The sequence below is a fragment of the Crocodylus porosus genome, unplaced genomic scaffold (assembly GCF_001723895.1).
Source record: "Crocodylus porosus isolate Cpor-Errol unplaced genomic scaffold, CroPor_comp1, whole genome shotgun sequence".
Taxonomy (NCBI): Eukaryota; Metazoa; Chordata; order Crocodylia; family Crocodylidae; genus Crocodylus; species Crocodylus porosus.
In genome coordinates, this window is record NW_017728947.1 from 77,862,672 (window position 1) to 77,886,001 (window position 23,330).

Consider the following 23,330-nt stretch of genomic DNA (forward strand, 5'->3'; position numbering starts at 1 on the left):
TGGGGTGCTGACAAAAGTAACGTTTGTTATGTGATTGGCTCCCTGAAAGTGCTCTACAGACAAGCCGTGTCACACGTACGGCTGCAGAGAGCTTTAAAAGTGGCTGATCATGTGACAAATTTTAACCCTCATCTAATGATCAGATGAAGGCGCTCTGAAGTTGAGTGCCTCAGGTAACTTCTGCATACTCTGTGCATGATTGGGACTGGGCTAATGCAGCCCAGCTTCACCCCTGGTGCTGCCTGTAGGAAGAGAGTGGGGAGGAGAGGGAGCTGTGGGTTGGTGTTTGCCCAGCCTGAGCTAGAAGGTGGATTGGAGCTCTCTTGCCTTGTGGCCTCCCTCCCAGCCCCCTCCCTCTCCAGCTCAGTTGGGCAAACCCCAGCTTGCAGCTCTCTCCTCCTCCCCATCCCTCCTCCTTTTTTGAAGACAGCCCTGGAGCTGTGGGTGGGGACGTGGGAGAGCTGGGGGTGGTGGTGTGGAGAGAAGCTGCAGGCAGGCAACTCCTCCATTGGACTGGATCCAGAGCAAAGCCTGATTTCTTTCCCCTGCACCCTCCCAACCCAACAGCAAATGCCTGTTGGGTCTGGGGGGGTCACTGTAACTCATGGAGTTTTCTGTGAAGTGCAATGAGTTAGAGTGGGGGTACTGCATGTATCAGTTCCTGGTGTCCGCATCACTGAAACTTGTATGATAGCTGTTATGGGGATGCTTTCTGTTGGCTGACTGAGCAGAGGCTAAGAACTGATGGAACGTGGAAACTGATCCCCAGCCTCACCCCTGGAACTGGGACAGGGAGAAAGGGGCTGGTAGAAGAGTATGTGTAATAATCTTGGTAGTGCTGTAGTCCAGATTGTAGCTATTTTGCTGATAAGTAGGATCCAGTCTCTGAGGGGGCTGCCTATCTAGTACCATTGACTAGGGCTAAATTGACATCAGTTGTTTTCTGAACATGTCTTTAAATAGGAAGTCTTTCCACATTTTCCGGGAGGCATCTGTGTTGGGACATCCTCTAGGTGACCTCTTCACTTTTTGTCTTTCTTTGATCTGCTGCTTTCTCACTGAGACATGGCTTCACATACATTTTAAACAGGAGCTTGTAGCTTTTATATGCTGGAGTGTTCCTCGTTGGTTCCCCTCAGCTCTCTGAATCAACAAAATGCACTCCTAGAGTTCATGTGACATGATAGATGGTGCAGATACAGAGCCAAATAAGCAAATTAATTCAGTTTAGAAGAATAAGAGTGGGGGATTAAGAATTCTAAGGGTGGTGGGATGATGAGAAGCAAAAGGTTTGAGAAAGCTCAGTTGATGTCCTGGTTTCTCTGTAGGTGCACCTTCGCTCTGCAGAACGCCTCCGGGACCTGTGCTGTGCCAACAGAGGCACTTTCATCAAGGTGGGACAGCACCTAGGAGCACTAGACTACCTTCTGCCTGAAGAATACACCCACACCCTCAAGGTGCTGCATAGCCAGGCCCCACAGAGCAGCATGCAAGAAATCAAACAAGTGATACAAGAGGATCTGGGCAAAGAGGTAGGAAAGACATTGTCCCTTGTATACCCCACCAGGCAGTCAGCTGCAGGGTGTGGTGCCTCTGGATAACCACGTGTGATAATCTGCAGCCATAGGAGGGCACATGTACATTGGAAGCCAAACATTGAACGAGATGGTAGTGGGAGTCCTCTTAGCCTATCCTTGGGGGAAATGTGGTAGAGCTCTCACAGCTTTCCCATACGTCTGTGCACATGGTTGGTGAAGCTTTAAAAAAAAGAGGAGGCAATAGCAGAATTGTGGGATGGGAACCTTAGCAAAGCTCTGTGTGAAGAGCCCATGACAAGAATAACAGAGGTACTGAAGGTGAGGACTGAGGGCTGTGAGCAGAGCTGTGGGCATCTCCAGGAGTTGAGTGCAGGGGATGCTGCAGTTACAGAGCATGGCGCAGTGGCAGAGTTGTGCATGTGTAGATTGCACTGCCCCTGGCTGCTTCAGACCAATTCTAGCTGGCACTGACAGCCCTTTACTTTCACAAGCCCCTAATTAACCCCAAATGGAAAAAAAAATAAATCACTTTAATAACAACATCAATCACTTTTGGTGCTCACACAAGATAACAAGGTAGCAAAGGAGGCCCTGTCACCATTAACCCTTAGGAGTCGAGAGCGAAGAAACCAATATGGCATCCTGCTGTTTTTCATCTAATCCTTTCTGATGACAGCTTCCTTTGTTGCAGGGTGAGGAGCCTCAGGGAGGAAGGCAACAACTGTGCATGTCTGTGTGGTGCAAAACAGTGGGAATAGCAGTGCGGGGGGAGTGGGGCTGCCTTGTGGAAAGGGAAGGGTAGAGGCTATGGGGAGTGGAAAAAGGGTTGGGGTGTTGGTGGGCATTGGAGTGGTGTGTGTGCGTGTGCATGTGCATGCATGGACACATGCACATGCATGCCAGGGTACATCAGTTTACAACCATGGGTTAAGGGGGGATGTATTGGATCATGCCTGGCTATGTGGATTAGTTATAAGCAACTGTATGCCTTTTAGTGGCAAAGAATTAAGGTTAACTTTTTTGACCTGCCTCGGCACTACCTGTAATTATGACCAACAACCCCTCAGCTTTGTAGCTAGGTTGGTACCAGCTGGATTCACAGTGTAGCAGATAGCTGGAGTATGGAGCAGACCAATATACCTGTTCCCTACAGGACCCATTCTGCAGCTTCTGCCTCATGCGGCGCTCCAGCCAGCTTCTCCCATCCTGGATGAAGATGAAAGCCACACTGGGACTGACTGTATTAAAATATGAAAGCAGCTATCTCTAGTTCAGCTAGCATGGCTCCTCTCTGCAGCTGACCAGGGTGCTCAGCGATAGGCCCGTTCCTTTATTCTCAAATGCATTTTCAGCTGCCACAGCTCCGCCGTGGTTTCTCTCAGCATTTCAGGAGCTGGCCGAGCCTTCAATGCCTCATTGATTCCCAGCAAGACAGCTTGGATCACCCTCTTGGTAGCAACCTTTCCTCTTAGCATTCACTTCACCCGCATGGGCAGTGCTGGGTTGGTATTTAATTTTAAAGAGACAGTGAGCGAGAGATGGAATGAGAGGGAATGCTAATGAGCAAAAGAAAGCAACAATGAAAGTGAGAAGACAGAGAGGGGAAAGAGAAATGAATAAAAAGAAGCAAGCTGATGGGACTGGACTGTTATGAGGCCAAAGGCAGTTGCTTAGGGCCAGTAGTTATAAGGGATTGAGTCAAGGTAGGTAAAAACGCAAAGGGGTTTGAACACCTCATGTGCCAAAGTCCCCCTTGCTGGAGCCTGTAGGATACTAGGGAATCACATTAGAAGTGATCCAAATCCTGGTTAAGGAATATGTCCATTGTATTTTCCAATAAAATTCCCATTTGAGAACTGGGATTTGGGTAGGGGATTATTAGGGAAGTTGGGAAGTGGAAACTGAATACAGTAATGTTGCTGGTGAGGTCAGGAGCCCAAGGCACATCTGTACTGCCCTGCAGCACTCTTGAGATTTGCTGCTGCAAATTTGCACCCACCGACTCCACATGCAGCAAAGCTGGAAATGAGGCTTTGAAGCCACCCTGAGGGCATTTATCACTGCTCTCAAGCATGTTTCTCACTGGCATTCTTCTAAGCTTTGCAGAAATGGTATGCATGAGTTTCTTGACCCAACAGCATCCTGCCTGGGAACCAGCAACTGAAACCATCTAGAAACACAAACTGAACTGAAGTAATAACTATAATGGACCTGGAGCCCAGTTGTACTGCTGTATAAGTTAGTGGCTGAATGTCTGTTGGCTTTAGTGGGGGTAAGATCAGGCTCCTTCATGAGCTTAATATATGGGGCAAGAAATAAATGCCCCCCCACATAGCTTCCAGCATTCAGAGACCCTGGGAGTCCTAATTTGGAGGTTGCATCTCCAGTTATTGTGTTTTAATACTCACTGATGGACCTGTCCTCCTTGAATTTGCCAATTCCCTTTTGGTCCTGCTTTAAATTATTAGGGAGTAGTAGCAGAAAGCTATCTCTATTGGGTTGCATATGCTGTGTAGCATCATGTCTTGGGACAGAGAGGAAATGGCACTACTGGGGACCTTGCTGGGACCTCCACTGAGAATACCATATATTCTTGTGTAAAATGCACCCTGGAATAAGATACATGCTCTGTTATTGAAAGGCAGAATGAAGAAAGGTCTTTCTTTGTAGTAACTGAGTAGCAGCAGCTAGCTAGGGAGCTGAGCTTATTGATCACTGTAGATCATGTGCAGACTTTACCTTTGTTGCAGAGAGATGCTCTTACCATATTTCTTGTATATAATGCACTCCAGTTGCCAGCAGCTGTTTTTTTGGTAGAAAAACAAACGTGTTGTATGTGAGAAAATACAGTATTTTACTAATGCTTTGTGTATATGAAGAAAAAGAAATATAGCATGTTTTTGGAGAAATGTTGCAGAAACAATGGGGCTAATGCTACTGATCTTTCAACAAAGAGTAAAAGCCTTTGTGTGGTATACAGTGGTTACCACTTCATTGTGCAGGGTTATAGGAAATCCTGCTGCTGTAGGTACTCCCACCTTGGGCCAGTGGTAGAATTTGAATCTTAAGTTCTGCAGCAGAAAGGTCTACTACCCTTTCCAGACCTGTTAACCTCCATCTTTCATGAGGCACATGTCTGGGCTTCTCTCCAGCTCACTGATGTCCTCTGTTTTTGTCCTCTCAGATCACCTTTATTAGTGCACATAGCTCTTTCTCTTAGTGAGGAGCATTCTTCTCAAATGTGATTTCTTCTCACAGCTTCCTCAAGTTAGATCTTGTTGTCTGGTTTTCACTGGGAGAATCTGTAGGTCTTTCTGGATCTTCCTGATCACGCTAGAATTTTTTCTCAGGTCCCTAGTGACACAAGTCCAGTCTGCTAGTTCCTGTTCTCCAAGTTTGTCCTCAGGGCTCTAATAAAACTTGTGTGTGAGCTCAGGGGAGGTTAAACCTGCTGTCTGAATAAAGCCACTGAACAGATCAAATAGTAGACCAAGCAACAGGCTTTTTGGAACCTGCCCCAGCCCCGCATCATACGCAGGGGGAGTTCCTTTTATGTACACGGCACTCTCCCGCATCACTGATCCAGGAGTTTTGCTCCCATTGACCAGTAGATGGCAGATGAACCCTGGCCTACTGCATTAGGATTAGTTATATAAAAGAGAGCTGGAAGCACTTGGGGGACAGGGTAGAAGGGCCACACTCTTACTGCTTGGTATTTGTTGTGCTTTGAAGGAAAACGCTCCTCCCCTGAGAGACTAACTTGATGGCAGGCAGACAGTTGGCCTGCAAGGGCAGACTTGCATCCCTAAGAGCTTCATTCCAACCGCTCCCAGCATTTGCCCCATCTCCTGCAGAGTTGTCTGTTCTGTGTCTCTAGCGCTGTGTAACTCTCATGTGACCAGGGAGGTACATAATCCCTGACACAATGCTTGCAGGGAGGGAGCATGTTGTTACATGTTTTGCATGATCCTGTTGCATTTCCTGTAGCAGTTATCTCCAAGCCCATTCCATGCTCTTTTTTTTTCAGTTCTGCTTCAGTACTTGTATACCTTGTTAGATCCCCAACAACATCACTTTAACTGGGTGACCCTTAGGGTGGGCAGATGCAGGGGTGGGGGGAACACAGAAGCTGGACACCTTCACTTCCCCACTTCCAGGCACATTGTTTGTGGGCACTGGAAAGAGAGAAGGCTGACAGGACTGTATTCCGTTTGCAAATACTTTCAGGTGAGTCTGACTTTATCTCTCACCTTTCTTAAGAATAGGCTGTTAGGGTTGTTACCCTGATCATTTAACCCCTCAAATCATAAGGGTAACCCTGGAAAATGGGAGGGGAGGATGTGACCATTCCTCCACCCCTTGCACTAGTCTCCCTCTGGGCTCTCAAGCCTTCCAAGCAGCTGTCAATAAAAAACGCATTTATATTAAAACGATAATGAGGAATAAAAAACCTTTACATTTTTTTCAATAATGCAGGGTATAAAAAGGAGATTTTTATCAATTATGAAAAAGATTTTGGCCATAAAAAGGTAATTTAAAGAGTCTGAGATGGATGGCGAGAAACATTAATGTCACCCAGAACAAATGGGCCTGCATTATTCAATTGAGAGGCGGTGGCGGCTGCTTGTACTAGTGCTGCTGTTGCTTCTCTGCTCTAGCTGGCTCACTTCTTTGCATCTCAGAGCAGATGCACCTGCTGATGACAAGCCTCAAAGAAGCCACCCCCAGCAGTAGTTAGGCCTTCTTGGGACTGATGGCAACTGAACTATTCAGTACCTTGGAAGCACGGTGCATGTTCTGTGGTGTGGTGCTGTGAATATGGGGAAAGCAGCATAACCTGTGGGGACTTCCTGTGGCTCTTGCTGCACCCATCAGTTTACCCACTGGTGTCCCCTCTGTTTGCTTGGTAGCATTCAGGATGATTGACATTCTCTCTAGCACGCTACCCGAGATCCTAGGTAACACTGCTGTTGGCAGTTTTGCAGCCCTTATTGTAATTGGTTAGACATGGAACATGAGCACTCCCTAATCGCATGTGCTAGTTTCATGGGCTTGAGAAGGACTCATTTTGGTGACTTTCAGCTGTTGTAGGAAGGTCTTGCTGAGTGTGGCTGGTGTCATTTACCATGGGAGACTCCATTCCTCTCACCCAAGTTAAGGATGGCTCTGGTAGCCTAGATATTCTACTTTGGTTCTCTTCACTTGCCTGTCAGTGGTTTGACAGTTGGGATGCTGGTAGTTGACTGCGTGGCCAGTAGATTTTCTGAAGTTGTCCTTGTCTCCCAGTGGCAAGTACGAAAACCTCATCTCTTGGGTTTTAGAATTATATCAGAAAAAAATCTTGGGGAATAAACTGTAGAAAGTAATTCTGCCTTGGCTGCTGCTTCTCTAATTTGTCATTCTGTCAATCGCCTGTGTTACAGAGTTTAATATACTCAATGGGCTTTGTCAGACTGTCCTGTTGTGGTCTCGGGTATGGAGGGCAGGTTCCCTAAAGAGATTTTGTCACCTTGTGTTTGTTCAGGGGTTTGTTGACTCATGGATTATCATGCATCATCATTACAGTGCTGTGTCTTTATTGATGTACTATGCTTATGGTATACATGTCCCTTGGGGACTCTGGCAGGATATGCTGGGCACTGTTTAGATGACTTGTGCTGGAATTTGGAGCCAAATGTGTATCAGAGAAAAGGCCCTTGGGAATCCATGTCATGGGTATGCCTCCCCCGTGTTATCAGCCTCACCTACAAAAGGCAGCTTCCAGATGTCCTTACGTGGCATTCTTGCACCAGGACTCTCTCAGCTTATCAAACTCATGAGCATGTGTTTCACCAGCTCGGGGATCTTGGTACCTGTTTTCAGACTGGGTTTGTGGATTGGCCTGGGGCAAGGACAGCAACACCATGCCAGGGGCTTTAGTTCTGTTTTTGAACAGGATGCTGACATATTTTGGAAGATACCCAAGAGACTGTCTGAACTCAAGCATCCTGCCTCCTGCTTGTATACTCAGATATCCCAGCATCCCCCATGGATTTGTCTCCTACCACATAGGGACACCTGCTTCTCTTCAGGATCCCCAGTCCTACCTAGCTCTTCCAGCTATATCCATGGAGCCAACTGAGGAGTGCATGTGTTTATAGTTATGCATGTATATGGTTATGATGAAATAAAGGGATCTTGGGCCCCACTTCTAGCATGTATATATCTCCCTGATACATGCACGTCTCCCAGGCCTTATTTTTAAACGCACTGGATGTTGCATTCCTGGTTTGTGCCCCATGCAGTGGTTTAGTTTTACAGGATACATTTTCATAAGATGCATACTTCAGTGTCATACAGTCTACAGATGAGCTCTTGCAGTGAGTGGAACCATCACTCCACCCAAGCTGTGCTTACCAGTGGTGCTTGTGTGCTCCTCCAATCAAAGTACTGAACTGATGCCACATGTTTCATCTCGCCATTCACAGCTAGCCAGCTGAACTCAAATAGTAGATTCTTGCACATGGCTGCTCGGTATTAAGTGCTCTGTGTTTCAGATAATTAGAAAAAATATAAATGGATTCATTTTGGATAATAAATTGATTTGGGGAAGTGACATTTGTGAGAAGCTAAATCTTTTGGATGTATTATTGAATATGAATTACTGGCTCAGGTCTATTGAATGTTGTTCCCATTTATCAGACTGGGCTAAAGGGGGCCTTGAGCAATTACAATTCCCAGGGCCTGCTTAAGAACAGAGGAGCTGATAAGGCTACTGTAGGTAATGATTTTGCTGCCTCAACCCAGGAGCAGTGCAATGATGTGGGTATACCTCCCCCTTAGATTCCTCCTGTACTGGTGTCATAGTCAGACAACTTGGCACTCTCAAGACTTGAAGCAGCCCCATCATAGGCTTGGTACAGTGCAGTACAGCATGGTAGTTAGGAGAAAAATGTGTGTTGTTGTACATGAGTATGCACTACCCTATTTGCACTCCCCCCTCCCCACTTCTAAATCCTAGATCCATTGTTGCCCCAGTCTCCTTCTTTTGTAAATTGCCCAGTGTCTTGTCCTCCATATCCCCAGTATATGACTAGCTGCTGTGTCAAGCTACCTCTGGGTGCCCAGTCGGTGACTGTGCTTGGGGGGGTGAGGGGGTCTACTTTTCTGAGATCTACCTTCTGATATCTACTTGTGGAAGACATGGCCTGCTTGGTGATGGGCTCAGGCTGAATGCATTGGCTGTTGTGCAGTTCCCAAAGGGTCATTAGAGAGAGGAGGGAGCCTGTCTGGTCTGTGCTGGTTCTGCTAGAAGATGTTCTTCCTCTGCATTTCCTGTGTGGGGATAGCACTGATGAGGTGCTAGGTTGAACAGCTCTGTTGACTTGGTATTCCTAATCTAACTCAAGAAAAGGGTCAGCTTGCACATGCCTAGTTCCCTGCCTCTTTTTAGTTTCCTACTGTCTTGGACCTTCCATGTGGAGCTCCATCTTTGTGACCCATTCAGTCCTTGGTCCCTCTGCTGAGACTTGTGGTGTTGGTTTTTGAGAGGCAAAGCTCTGCCTTGCTAAGAATTGGACTAAGAACCCACCAATTCATTTCATACCACTCAAGAGACAGTAATGACTTTGTTCAGTATTGATCCAAGTTAGTTGGCTGCTAGCAACCTTCAGGAGGGACAGAAGGCTCCATCACCTTCTCCCAGTCCTCTGAGGAGGCCTTGCTCCATCCAACAAACCCTTTTCACCTGTTTTAGCCATGGGCAGGTAGGGCAACTAGATAATGCCCCTTCAGTGCTGGTTGCATTAGAAATACAGATGAGAAATTAACCACATAACACCTTCCCCTTAGCTCAGATTTGCTGGTTGAATTGGAGTTCAGCAGCAACCCCTGCGGGGGGGAAAACCCACATTCCAGAGAAAAGAGAGAATCCGTTTCCTACTGTCCCCTCAGCCTGGCAGCTCTGCATGTCACCCTACTCATCGCAGCCGTGGCAATGGCAGGAGCAGTGCCGGGCCTGTAAGTGCAGTTGATTTATGTTAACTGTTGAGACGATAATGTTTAATCTGTAAAGTGCTAATCTATTTTTTATGTTGATTATGAATAGGCCAGCTGTGCCTACTTTCCTATTCATAGAGTTTAGTGAACAAGCCCATTTTACAGGCTGAGCTCAGAGGGTGATTTACATGCAAACAGACACTGCTTTAAGGGGAGTAAATCAGCTGAGTTACGCCACTGAACCAGAGCCCTGGCAGCTCAACAAGAAGACAGTGAGGCTTGGAGGAAAGGAGGGGGGAGGGAGAGAAGCTGACTAAGCTGCAGAAGGAGAGGATGAAATACAAGTAGGAAAGGGGAAGAAGAGGAGGAGGAGGGAGAAAAGAAAGGGGGGGCGGTTAGCACAGTACTTGGGTTTGAGATCACCCAGGACAACGCAAATGCTCCAAGGAGTGGGGTGGGGTGCTCAGAAAGGAGCTTTCCCTCTTACTGCTGACCACACGTTCTATGCTGGGTGGTTCTAGTTGCAGGGGATAGTATGAATGGTGCAGCAGAAGGCACCATCCCCTGCATCAGTAGTGACCCCACTTCCAGTGCGATACCAGGAGTGCTTGCTGGAGAGACTAGTTTGCATGCTTTCCCTTCTGTAATTTGGGCCTTTTTATAAGAGTCCTAAGAATTACTAACCCTAATGCCATCTTTGCTATTTCTCTCTTTCTTCCAGGGTCAGGATCTTTGCCTCCCAGATGTCAGTGGTGCTGTCCTGCAAGTCGTACATATCTCTCTATACCACTTCTCTTCCTGGGTGCCTGTGCTGGATGCCTGCTCTGTGTTGTAATTACAGTGCATTGGAGCAGGCTTGATTAATCGAGTAGCATGCTCTGGCAGCCTTGGTGTCTCATGCAGTCAATGTCTCTGTGTTTTTCAAAATGGCGGCAGGGTCACTTTAACTAAAGCTCATCAAGTAAGCTTTAGTTAAAGTGCCGCACTGCATTTTGAAGCGTGGGACGTGAATACATGAGACTCTCTGGGCGCTGTAATTAAAGTGCTCCTCCACCCTGGAGCATTTGTAAAGATGCCCATACAATATAATTCACTCCCCATTTTTCCATATGTACCACAAAGGCACATTGTCCTCTTACCTATGCTCACCAATCATAACATGACTTGTACTCGTTTGCAAACCAAATGCATAGAATGTCACTTCACACATCTCTTCCTGCCCATTATATGCATCCGACTGCTCCAGCACCCTCCTTCCTATACTCTTTGCACAGTCATCCATACCATCACATGCACCCGCAACCAATCCCAAGATCCACATATAACTGTCTACGCTCGGCCTTCTGCTTCCCTCATATGTTTTCCAAAGTAGCCGATGCTTAGAAGGTGAAGCTGGGGTAGGATTTAAGATATGGTTCAGGTAATGTCTGTTCCCTATGGCCTGTATGTCCTCAGGCATTGACAGCTGGTTCTTTCTCAGAGGGCTCCTGATACTTTTGCTCAAACTTACTATTGACAGAGCTCCTGGGGCAGCTCTGCAGTTGCATACAAAGTCTCACTCTACTGACTGAAGCTAACTCCACCTAATCCCACCTACCTGTTCCTGCTCTCATGTGCCAAGCCCAGGCATGCTCCAATGATGCTGATCTCAAACATGCTAGAGACTGAGATCTCAAGAGCAGTCACGGAAAGTTTGGCAGGTTTTTCATGGGTTGTAAAGAATGCTGAAGAACACCCTTCCCTGAGTGACCTGGGAGTGTGGTGTAGATAGAGCCATGGAAGCCAGGTTGGAGATGGCTTTAGATCAGGCATGGGCAAAATGGTAGGTCCAGCTGTGGCTGGATTCCGTTTCCTAGCAGCCCCTGCCTGTATTGCTATGGTCAGTTTCCATGGAGACCCCAGTAGTGGCAGGGTGGGGCCAGGTTTTCCACAGAAACCAGCCCCAGCCACGCTAGCAGGATGCACAGCTGGTAGCTGCTCCAGGGTTGGGGCTGGGATCTTGCAGTGGTAATGGCGTGGTCTGGAGCTGGGGCAGCAGATTGTAATTCTGTCCCATCTCTGTCCCACGCTGTCACTGCTGCAAGATCCTGGCCCCGGAGCAGCTCTCTGCCCAGCCGTGTGCCCTGCCAGTACTGCTGGGTCTGGTCTCCATGGAAACCCTGGCCTGCCGCTGTCATAGCCCCACCACTCCTGAGGTCTCCCTGGAAACTGGCTGCAGTGACGCTGGCAGGGGCAGCTGGGAAGTGGAGTCTGCTGCAGATGTGTTTTAGCCTGTGGGTTGGGCTTTGCCCACCCCTGCCTTAAATGCACATTTGCTCCTGGCTCTTCTTTTCCCCAGAAGACTCACTGTTGTGCTAGTCTCCTGTCCACGTCACTTCTTTCCAAAGTTTCTGCTTTAACTCTGTGCAGGATGTGACCTAGAATCCTTTGCTGTGATCTCTCAAAAGACTATGGTACCTTGCTCAAAGGATTGTGGGATATTCCCCTGACGCTCACTGTGTCTGACTGAACAGTAGTAGGATCCTTTGCTGGGGTGAGGAGAGAGCAGTGGTATTACTACTATTAATTTTATATTACTGTAGCAACTAGGCAATGGTGCCTGACCAGAACCACCGTATTCTTGGTCTGGTAAAACAATAGCTGTGCCCCCAAAAGTTTTCTAATATGTAAAACGATACAATTGATGAATACACTCACACTGGAGGGTGTAAGGAGACACTGAAATAGTACCGATCAGCATTAAAGCCAGTGATGTCAAAACAGCAGTGTCGGGGGAGAATTTTGTTGGAAGATAATATGTTTGATTGGTGGATGTGGATGGAGAGCATCTCCCAAATGAAAGAGGCAGTAGGGAGAAAGCAGGAAGGTGATGCTGCTTTGCAGATTTAATAAGAGGGCGATGATGGGTTGACTGGAGGAATGACTCATCATCTCAGTAGTGAATGAGAGTTGGTAATTGGATAAAGATAGGCCAGAACGTCTTGAAAGTGAAGGCAAATAGGCTAGATTTGATGCGACAAGTAGGGGAACCAGCAGAGAGAGGTAAAGAAAGGGGTGACATGGTCAAAGCACCAGTCTAGGAATTATCTTTGCAAAAGTGGTCTGATTGTGTATGAGTGGGACAAGATTGTATCTGTCCAGGCCAGGGAAAAAGATGTGAAGAATCTGTGACAGCTTTAGCTGTGTGGATAAATAAGGAAGATGGGTGTTTTAGAGAGATTTGCAGAAAGAACGTGAGATTTAGTCATAGCCTAGTGGTGGACCTTGTGAGAGGTCTGAGTCAAAAACCAGGTTAAAGGTGTGTGTGATGGGTAGCATGATAGTGTTGTCCACACAAAGGAGATAGACTGAGAGGAGTGTGGGAAGATGGGAGAGTGAAACCTCTTTTCTAGTCAGGTTGAACTTGAGCAGACAAGTAGACATCCATTAAATGTCAGGGAGACAGGCTGTGACTTTTAGTTTGGAGAGGTGATGAGTCTGGAATAGTGTGGCAGCTGTGACATGTCAGCATAGAGGTGGCAGTTGAATTTGTTTGTGAAGGATATTTCCAAAAGATAGGGGAAAAGAGCAGATAAAAGAGAGAGCTCTGTGGAGCCCTACACAGAAAATGGACAGTGCATGAGGAACATCCTGTGAAGGACACTAAAAGTGATATTAGAGAGGTAGAAAGAAGAAAAGGTAGTCACAGAAGTCAAATGAGGATAAGATTTCAGGAACATGGTTGACTGTGTTGAAGGTGATTATTAGGTTGCCTAGGATGAAAATTGAGCACTAGTTTTGTGCTTTGGTCAGGAAGAGGTTATTGGAGACTGAGGAAACTAGCCTCAGCAGGTGGTGCCAGGGGTAGAACCAGGTTGGAGATGGGTTCAGGGAGCTTAGAGGTGAAAGGGAAAAAGTTGATGGGGAAGAAACTGGGGGAAAAATGAGATCAAGCTTTTTTTAATGGGAACATTGCCTTTTGTTGCAAGGGGAAAGAGTCAGAGATGAACTAGAGTGGGAGGGGGAGAGTAAGGGACTTGTGAGCTGGTTGATACAGGTGGGCTTTGCCCCCTTAGTAGTCTTTCAGACTGTCTGAACAATAGTTTACAAGTGAGCTTGGTTGCCTGCAGCCTTGCTGTCTGGCTTTGCTCTTTTGGGAGCCCCTCAGCAAGTCCTCCTAAAACAACAAAAGTTTTTGGTCCAAGCAAAGCAAACCGTTCTCCAGGTGGCAGGAGAAGGCCCTTTAGCTCTGGCCCTTCCTAGAGGCAAGCTCTTTTTTCACTCTGCTTCTTACTCACAAACTGCTCCTTCTCCCAGCTTGAGCTCTCTGCTCTTCCCCTACTTGAGTTTTAAACTGATAGCTGATCTTTCACAGCTGAGCTCCTACCCTGGCTCTGTCTGACTGCCTCCCTCAGAGTGCCAGACCACTGTGTTGCAGAGGAGTCTGGGTGGGTCTGAGGGGGAGATCACGCAGTGCGATAGAATTGGCTCATTAGGGCAGGTGGAGGGATACAAGGAGGAAGGCAGAAGTGGGGCTTTTCTGTCAGTGACATGGGGACGAAGGAGAGAGAAGGATGGAAGGGAGGGGGAATGTCATGTCTCATTCTGTTAGATGTTTTTATATCACTTCTGTAGAAAGGCCTGCTGAAAGCCAGTAGTGACAGTCCCAATATTTGAACTGCTGCTCCTGCAGGGCTGGAACTTCAAGCTGCTACTCACTCAATAGCACTACAGAATCGCAAGGTGCAGACAAGTGCAGCTCCCTGGTCTAACTCTGTTTCACAGAAAGCACTATGAGTTGGACTGATCCACCTAACCTAATGCATATTAGCTGTTGGGTCAGGAGGGTGGAGAATTGAGATCCAATTTAGAGCTGATCCAGGGAGGGAGGCTGCATCTCTGCAACCTCTTCCCCTAGCTTTGCCCCCCCCCCCCCGCCAGCCCCCAGTGCTGTCTTGGGATGGGTGGGTGAGGCAGGGGAGGGAGGACCATTCTGCAGTTTTCCCAGCCTGTGCTGGAGGGGGTGGGGTGACATGGACTGGAGCCCCCACCTCAGGAGAGCTCCAGTCCACCCACCCCAGCCTCCAGCACTGGCTGGGCAACCACCAAAACAAGCTCCCTCCCCCCCCTCCCATTCTGCATTAGCCCAGCCCTGCTCCTGGTACGTGCAGATAATTTAATGAAGGCGCTCTACTTTGGACTGAACACTTATGTAAATGAGGGTTTAGATTGTCATGGAATCAGACCCTTTTACAGCACACTGCAGCTGTGTACTCATTAGGTCATGGCTGTATAGTGCTTTCAGGGGCCAGATTGGGCAAAACGTGTTACTTCCATCTGTGTTTTCAGGCTCTTTTAAGTTTCCTTGAGGGATATGTTTCTGTGTCATCTTCTCCAGTTTCTCTCTCGCAAGTCCTGTCTGTCTCTTCCCTTCTGTATGTCTCCATGGCTCTGTTTGTGTGGATCACTTCCTATCTCTTGCTCTGTCTGTTGGTCACAGGGATCTGGGCAGCCTGGGGCTGCCTCTACAACAGCAGTTTTCAACCTGTGGCCTGCAGACTCCTGGCGGTTTGCAGAATATGTCTAAAGGGTCCATAAAAGATGACTATGATCAATCAAAAGTATGTGAATACCCACACTTACCATTCAGATGGGTCTGCACCTCCATTCAAAATTTTTAGGGAAATGAAAGAAGGTTGAAAACCATTGTTCTACAGCATTGCTGGGCTGGACTCCTCTGCAGCTGGAAATGCCTCATTGGGGCCTGTAACCCTTCCCAATTCAGTGGCTTTAATTTCCATGCCTTGTGGAGTACATGGAAGAGCTAACAAAGATAACTGGCTTTTTCTTCTTTTGACCATGTTGCTGCTCAGGGCAGTGCCTCCCCTCAGTTGTCCTTACTGTATTTTAGATATTGGGGTATTTCATTGGAGACTTCTCTCTCTCTTAAAAACTTCAGGTTCATATCTTCACTCCCAGGCTTTGGGAGAAAAGGAGGTGGAAGGAACTTTCTGAAGTTCAAGAACATGAGGATTTTGGTGTGTAGTGGGTGATCACACCTAGGGATCCCTCCTAGCAACCCAAGAATGGGGTTCTCCTAATGCTGGGTAGATAGAGGTTGCATTAGAGAAGGGCAGAAGGAAGTAGCACAGCAGGGATACTTCCTCTCTCCCCTCCAACAAGGAGATTCCTATCAGTACTACTTTGAAGTGGGGAAAAACATGGTTCTTTAAATATGCAGGATATGAAAAAAAAATCCTTGGTTTGGGGAAGTTGCGCATTCTCAAAGGACCTGGATTCCGATCCATCTTGGAGATTGACAGACACGGATCCATCCTGACAGGTGGTTAGAGAGGGATGCAGACAAGGTAATATTTCTTCAAAGAGAGAGAGAGAGAGAATGCAGAAGATTTAATGAACATTGTACAATTCAGGTGGAAGACAGCTTAAGATAAAGATAAATTAGGTGACCAGGAGGTATTTGTGGGAGGGTGAAACCATAGCAAATTGGAGCCTGTACTCCAATAGTTGCTGGAGAGGGCAGTGTTGAAAGGACTAAGGGACTTCGGAAATCATTGACCCTTTCATTTGTGTGTGATGGGCAGAAATACATTCACCTTCTTGTGCTGCATAAGGCAGTTCCTTCGTGTATTTGGTTTTTGATCTGTCTGAATATTGCATAGACTAAAATGCATTTGGGGCTTAAACAGCCTTTTTAGTGACCACTTGTGATCCATTGTACTCATCATCTTCATGGTTCTGGGCATCAGCGGATTGCTGACTAGTCGGGAGGGAATTACTTACCCTTCCTTGCAATATACTAGTTTTAGTCGGACTAGAATGGGGATAGCACTCAGGAACGTCTGATAGTGACCCCTGTTGGAGGAATATCTCCAACAGATCTGGCCTGATCCAGTGCAACGCCAGATAGGATAACACATCAGCTGAACCAAAGATCTGTTCTGAGATTGTGAAAAGGGATACTATGAACTGATTGGATCATTGCTTTGATCCAGGATGGCTAGAAACAGGAAAGGTATTTTGATGGACTATCGGCCTAATTATGAGATACAGGATTAGATTTACCATTGCTCTGTGATGGTGCAGTAAAAGGCATAACACATTCACTGATTTCATTAACCCAAAAGCTCCACTTCTCCCAGACCTGTTCACACAGCTATGGATGAATCAGTTGAATCCTTTTCTTTCTTATGCGGCATCCTCCACATAAGCAGCCCATTTCTAGCAGTGAATCTTTTCTACAGGGATGACACATGAGACAAAAGAGTCCAGCTGGTACTTTGAATCTGAACGTGCACTGGGGATATCAGCATGGAAGAAAATCATGTTTTAAAAGGAGCTGATTTGATCTGGGCCAATGACTACATTTCCCCTCTTGGTCTCTCCATTTGCATGTAAAGAGTGAGTGGAGATTATTTTTGACTTTGTGACCGTATACAGGGCGATCTTGCGTATACAAAAATTGAGAGGCCAGTTTACAGGCTGGTTCTGAAACCTCACAGATTAGCTATTACCTGACTTGCCTTGGTATTGCACAAGCCTTACACAAACATCTAAGTGTACAATCTCTCTGACTTCACCCCCAGCCCCCAGCCATACACACTCCCAAGACATACAAAGACATGCACATACCCACCCTCCAAACACATACATGCACATCCACACCCCTCAACAAACACTGCCTAGCACATTTGTGTGTGCACACATGTGTACACATGCACACGCATATGCATACACACACCAGCAGCACCCAGTGTGGGATAATTGGCATTAAATTTTCTTCAGTGGATAATAATAAAAAAAGTCAAATACATCTTTTTACTACAATAACAAATAGAAAATAAACAATAAATGAAAACCTTACAAAGAAAAAAGCATAAAAAATCACAATATACACATGTGTACAGCATAACGTTTGCTTCTTGGTAATGAATAAGCTGCCAACCATTTTACTGTGTCTGATAAGTCTCATATCGAGTCTGATTATAGTACAGATTGAATCCTCCTCTGGAGCCTGTGGATGGATCCAAGGTACTTGTGATTTCTCTTCCCCGGAAGACATTCAGAGCAGGATGCATGCCTCTTCGGCTGAACAAAAAATGATCCAGATTTCCTCTCAGCCTCTTTCAGTTCCTGGGACACTGGACAGATTTGTTACCCCTCTACTGGCAGAAGCCAGAGCTCGTATATCCTTAATAATCAGCCAGTGTTTTTCAAAAGGGTAGTCTGTTATAATCAACCAGACTTTCCCCTTTTACACAGAGTTCCCTCAACACTTCTCCTCCCAGTGCCAACTGCACAAGAGGTCTTATTGACCTTCCCAAGATGGGTGCATATTGAAAAGTTCCCTTGTATAGTACAAAGGGGTTATACTAACCCTGAAGGTAATTTCCAGATGCTTCAGTATCCCATCCTCAGCTAGATTTCTACATTGTGGTAAAGGGCATGTTCTGATTAAATATTCTTCTCCATAGCAATCCCTTTAAAAGCATCTACCATCAGACAGCTAAACTGACTGTGTAAACTTAGGACGGGGTGGGCAATTATTTGGGCTGGAGGGCCACTTAAGGAGTTTTGGTGAGTTGATGCAGGTGGGTGTGGGGGGGAGGCTGCAATTGATATTATATAGCCCTGGCCCCAACCCCCCCCCCCCCGAGGGCCAGACGGGCTGTGGGACCTGCACGGAGACTAGCTTGGGACCTCTGCAGACAGGGTATGCTTGGATGGGATGGGGCCACAGGCAGGCACAGAGTGGCATCTAGGAGTGGATGGGCAGGTGAGGCTGGGGACTGGGACAGAGCTATAGTCTACTTCTCCCATGTCCCTGCGATGGATGCCAGTTCTGAGGGCAGGGATGTATGGGGAGTGGATTGCATCTCTGCCCTGGCCCTGCACTGTCACTGCCCTGTGGCCCTGGGCCTGCCCACCCATCCTTGTCCTGTATGCTGCTCCCCACCTGGCTATACGTGCCCTGCCTCTGGGGGTCCTGGGCTGGTGTCTGTGGAGACCCCTGCTGGCCTGCTCGCTCTGTCTGGCGCTCCTGGTGGTGTGTGCGAGTGAACCGGTGGACTGGTAGTGGCAGCTGGGCAGAGTGAGCTGCCTCTGTGGGGCTGCAGGGAAGCCAAGTCCTGCCACTGCAGCACCCCTGCCCTGCCATATACCTGGGGATGGCAGGCCCGGCCTCAACTACCACAACCTGTACCTGTGCCTGGGCTGGGCAGGGCAGGGCAGAGAGACCTGTTGGGGGCTGGGTAGAATCTTGGGAGGCCAGATCTGGCCCACGGGCCATATTTTGCCCACCCTGACTTAAGGTCTTGCAACCTTGTACTGCCCTTGGGTGTCCAAATACCTAGAAAGGCAAAGAACACTCACTTCCGTTTGGGATACTCAGAAGGTTGTGTGGTCATCCAGGCTTCCTTAACATCTAGTCTTGAGTATGGGAGTCCTTGGTATGTAGAAGCAAAGCTCCAGGGTCTATGAAAGGTCTACCTGACTCATAACGCAGTGGCCTCCCTGCCTAGCAACGTAAGTGGCCAGAAACTTACTAGCTGTGTTTCCTGTGCTTTAAATCAGTTTCCATCAAATGCAGTTCAGTTCAAGGTGGCTGCCATGCTGTCAAACTCCACTTGGGGGGATGACAAGGTCAAATGGTCATAAACTACTGCGAGACCGTTTCAGGCTGGACATAAGGAAGAATTTCTTTACTGTCCGAGCCCCCAAGGTGTGGAACAGCCTGCCATCGGAGGTGGTTCAAGCATCTACATTGAACACCTTCAGGAGCAAATTGGATGCTTATCTTGCTGGGATCCTATGAGTCCAGCTGACTTCCTGCCCTTTGTGGTGGGGACTGGACTCAATGATCTTCCGAGGTCCCTTCCAGACCTAATGTCTATGAAATCTATGAAATCCTCATGAGCTGAGTCTAGCCTGAACATCTACATTAGTGATTCTCAATACGGCACTGCTTGTCAGATTCTGGTACCCCTCAGAAATGCCAGCTCTTAATTTTCACTCAATTTTTACTACAAAAAATAATAGAGCAACTTTTCTATTGCAAAGAACACACAGACCACAAAAAGGCACAACAGTTTTAACACCATGGATTCCTAATTGCAGTTTCTGGGTTCATCTTGTGAATCATGGTTGCACACTTGACAATACTAACATTGCATGGCACTCTTGAAAGGATCAAGGCACCCCAAGGTGCTGCAGCACCCTGGTTGAAATCTAGACTGTGGAACTCATTGACAGATGCTGGACCACTAGCTTCATGGTGGTCAGGCCCCACTCTATGCCCAGTCTTTCCTTCCATAGCTGTTTACTTGCTGAGTCACTTTTGCTTGGGTATACTGTATTCCTTAAAATAATAGCAGTGTGACAGTTGAACGCTAAGCTTGACAGTTTTCAGCAGAGAAAGACATTCTTGTTATGTATCTTGAGGTTCACCAGTGTTAAGGTGATGAGCAACAGTATAAGACCTTAAGTAGATTTTATGTTGGCAGGTTCTGGTGGGATTGTCTGGGTGCACCTGGGATTAGTGTTACTTCTTCAGCAGTTCATGTCAATTGCTTGGGTTGCACTGGACTGGATGTGGTATGCTTTGATATTATGTACTCATTGGTGTTCCCACTGCCTGGTTCTCTACAAGCTGCCTCTGGATGTTGTTTTCAATCCAGGATTAGTAATTTTTGCAGGTAGGTTTGTCCTGTCGTAAACATCTGACTTTAATCAGAGAAATAAATGAAGATGCTGTGTGCTTGCCTGAGCACAGCTGTTAAGCAGGAGTTAACAGGGATGGAATAAAAGGTACTTTCCCCCAAAGCATTGCTTTGTAGAAATTAAAAAATATTGAATGACAATAACTGAGGCTTCTGGTCTAGCTTATTAGTGAACTGAGATGGGGAGTGGCTATGCATGGGCATTTCCACTTGTCTCTCTCTGGGAAGGGAAGGTCAGAAAAGGCCTTCACTAGTCTCCAGGGGGTGGAGTAAAGAGTGTTTCTTTTCCTCCAGTTGCTTCTCTAATGTTGATGGCTTTGTGATGAGGAAATGTTGATGGAATCCTAAGTGGAAGCCTCAGTGGTCCTCCTCAGTGCTACAGATGGTGGTCGTGATGCAGAGCAGTAAAGTGGTATCAAACTAGGAGAGAATCAGGATGGGAGATGAAAGCAGATGAAGGAAGAATCCATTATCTTGATAGATGGGGGCAGTGGGGGGTGAACACTGCATAAATCCTGGGCCACCTGGTAAGGGAGTCATGTCCTGTGGGAGACGCATGGTATTTGCCATGTTGCTCTCCTAAGGGCTTCTCTAGGGAGACAGCTTTGTCTTGTGGCTGCTACCAGTGAAAGCTGCCCAGAGCATGTGCAAAATGCGGACTTTTTTGGGAGCCCTGAATATGCTCCATCCTAGTTAGGACTGTGCACTAGTGGGGCTGCGCTAGTGATTTTACATCCTCTATTAAATGAGTGTGTTATGAGAATCCAGTGCCATTTTGACCCTCTTGTAGGAGGGCTGTACATGATCTGGAGCCTGATTCCAGGGTCTGTACTTGCATATCTGAGTGAATCAAACTCCCTGTCTTCATGGCAGCCCTGGTTTCAATATGTGACTTAGAGGAATATATGAAGGACAAGCTCCACAGCTGGCTTGCAAACGCTGCCCTGAATGGTGATGTCTTCTGTATAGTACCCAAGTTGTGGAATTGGGACCAACATGTGGATATGAGCTTGAGAGAACAGATGAGACTTCTAACTGTTTTGGGAGGAGCAACAGTTTGTGTCTAATGGAAAGAGCTGGGGAAAGGATGAGACAGTTAACCCCTGTTTCCTCACATGTCAAGAGAGAAAACAGGATATTTCTTTTCAGAGAAGAGATCTGGACATGATTAAGAGAATAAGGAAATTACACCTGATGAAATAGTTACAGATGCCTAATGTAAAGCAGTTAGTCCATAGCCTGCCTGTAGCACAGGTAGGGGAGGGAGCAAGGGATAGCTTCAAGTTTGTGAATATGCATGGTGATAAAAATGCTAAGATGCTATCCTACATCAGCTAGTCACCGGCAGCTGTTTCCTTAGATTATATACAGTAAGTATGGGTTGGTGGTGGCAGAGGGAGGGGTTGAGCTTTGCTGGGTATAATTTTTCCTATCTTCATTGAAGATAGTGGGAGACTTTTCTCTAGAGGATGTAGGTGTTTCAGGAAGTGCTGCTGCTGGTTCAGTCAGTAGTTTTGTCCCTCTGAGTCACTGCCTCACCCCCAGCAGGTTACTAAGGGATGCTCTGCTGCCGAGGGTGCTGTCTTTCAGGCAAGGTTTCAGAATGGAGGCCCTAAATCTGTGATAACTAAAGGTTTTTAATTACTTTATGCAACAATCGTGGCATTGGTCCAGAAGACTGCCCAGGCTTTGCCATCCTGTAATTTCCCCCTCCTTACTTCTGTTCTAACCAGTTGCATAATTTTGCTATGCATTGCTCAACAGTTGTCACTTTTCATTCAAGAGACAGATTTAGAAATATATATGGATATGCATTTATATGTTTGTGCATAGTATTTATATTGTGCTGAAAGAATGATAAAATAGTATCACTTCAGGATTGGGAAGTAGCAGATTTAGGTTGATTGTACCACCTCCATTCTGTTCATTAGCAGAATCGGATTAGAACCCATATCTCCTGAATTCCAGCCTTGTACCTTCAACACAAGGGGTCATTGTTTCTCCTCTTGAAAACCTCTTGCTTCATTTGGTGTCCGGTCTTTGGCTTAAATGAGGCTAGGGTCCTGGGGAATAGATAAATATGTGGTCAGACTGTATCATAATGAATAGGCACAAGGACAAGATATTTATACCTGCATATATACAAACAAACTTGGATACATTTATGTGTGCATGTATTGGTGTGTAATATATATTTATATATGCTTTAGAATTGGTGGGATGAAAGCTACTATGCTGCTGATATATAAGATATTATTATTAAAAAATTGAGTTAATAAATACACACTTGACAGATGAGTTTGGGTCCCATCAATTAGACCCAGCATTCATTAGTGGAGAAGAAGTCCAATCAGATTGCACTGACTCAACCAACCCTTCTATAAATTGTGGGCTGTGTGCACTGACATTTGATAAATTATTCTTCATAATCCACTGTCTGCTGTGATAAATCTAATCTTTCCACTTTCGCTGTCTTAATAACTCCTGGAGTAACACTGCAACATTTTGTTTTTGTGTGGGGAACGCAAATAACCAGGGTAGAAGGGTGGGGAAATGATGGAACAAAATCTTGGTTTGCAGCTGGGGAATTGGCACTTCCTGCCCTGGGTTGACTCATGTCTACTCTAGGACACATGGTTTTGTAGATTTGCAGAGAGCAGTGATCCCATGGTGACATCCCAAAAATGGCCAAATATTTGCTCTTGAAAAGATGACACAGTGCATATTCACATGTATACTAGCAAGGGGATTGCAGGTTTTTGTGTTCAAATGAGCTCCCAATCTCAAAAGAGGACATTTATAAAGTTTTGGCATGGAGATCCATAGAAATATGGCAGAAGCCAGTTTGGGTCTCCTAAACTAATTCAGCAACTCTCTGTCTGTGAGTAGGAATCTCCCTCATAAAATTCACCATTGTATGCATCACTAATTTGATCCTTCATGGGCAGTCACAGCCCAAAGGCCAGGTACTGAATGGGCCATAAGCTTGCTCTTACTCCTGGAGGGCTTCTGCAACTCATCTCACTCCCCTAGCAACTCTTTAAAAATCTCATTTATTTGTGTGCTATTTAAACTGTTTTACTTTTTTGCATTTTGC

The 23,330-nt window shown here is 46.5% G+C and overlaps 1 protein-coding gene across 7 annotated transcripts in view; it reads left to right on the forward strand.

Annotated features, from left to right (window-relative positions):
* ADCK1 (aarF domain containing kinase 1) overlaps positions 1-23,330 on the forward strand; it is a 133,605-nt gene that overhangs the window by 65,406 nt on the left and 44,869 nt on the right. For 6 of the 7 annotated variants that reach the window (XM_019552120.1, XM_019552119.1, XM_019552118.1 and 3 more), the window contains one exon: positions 1,329-1,532. The exons of the other annotated variant lie outside the window; for it this stretch is intronic. In XM_019552120.1, coding sequence (XP_019407665.1) covers positions 1,329-1,532 — 204 coding nt within the window. The remainder of the gene's footprint in view (positions 1-1,328; positions 1,533-23,330) is intronic. 7 annotated transcript variants of the gene reach the window in all.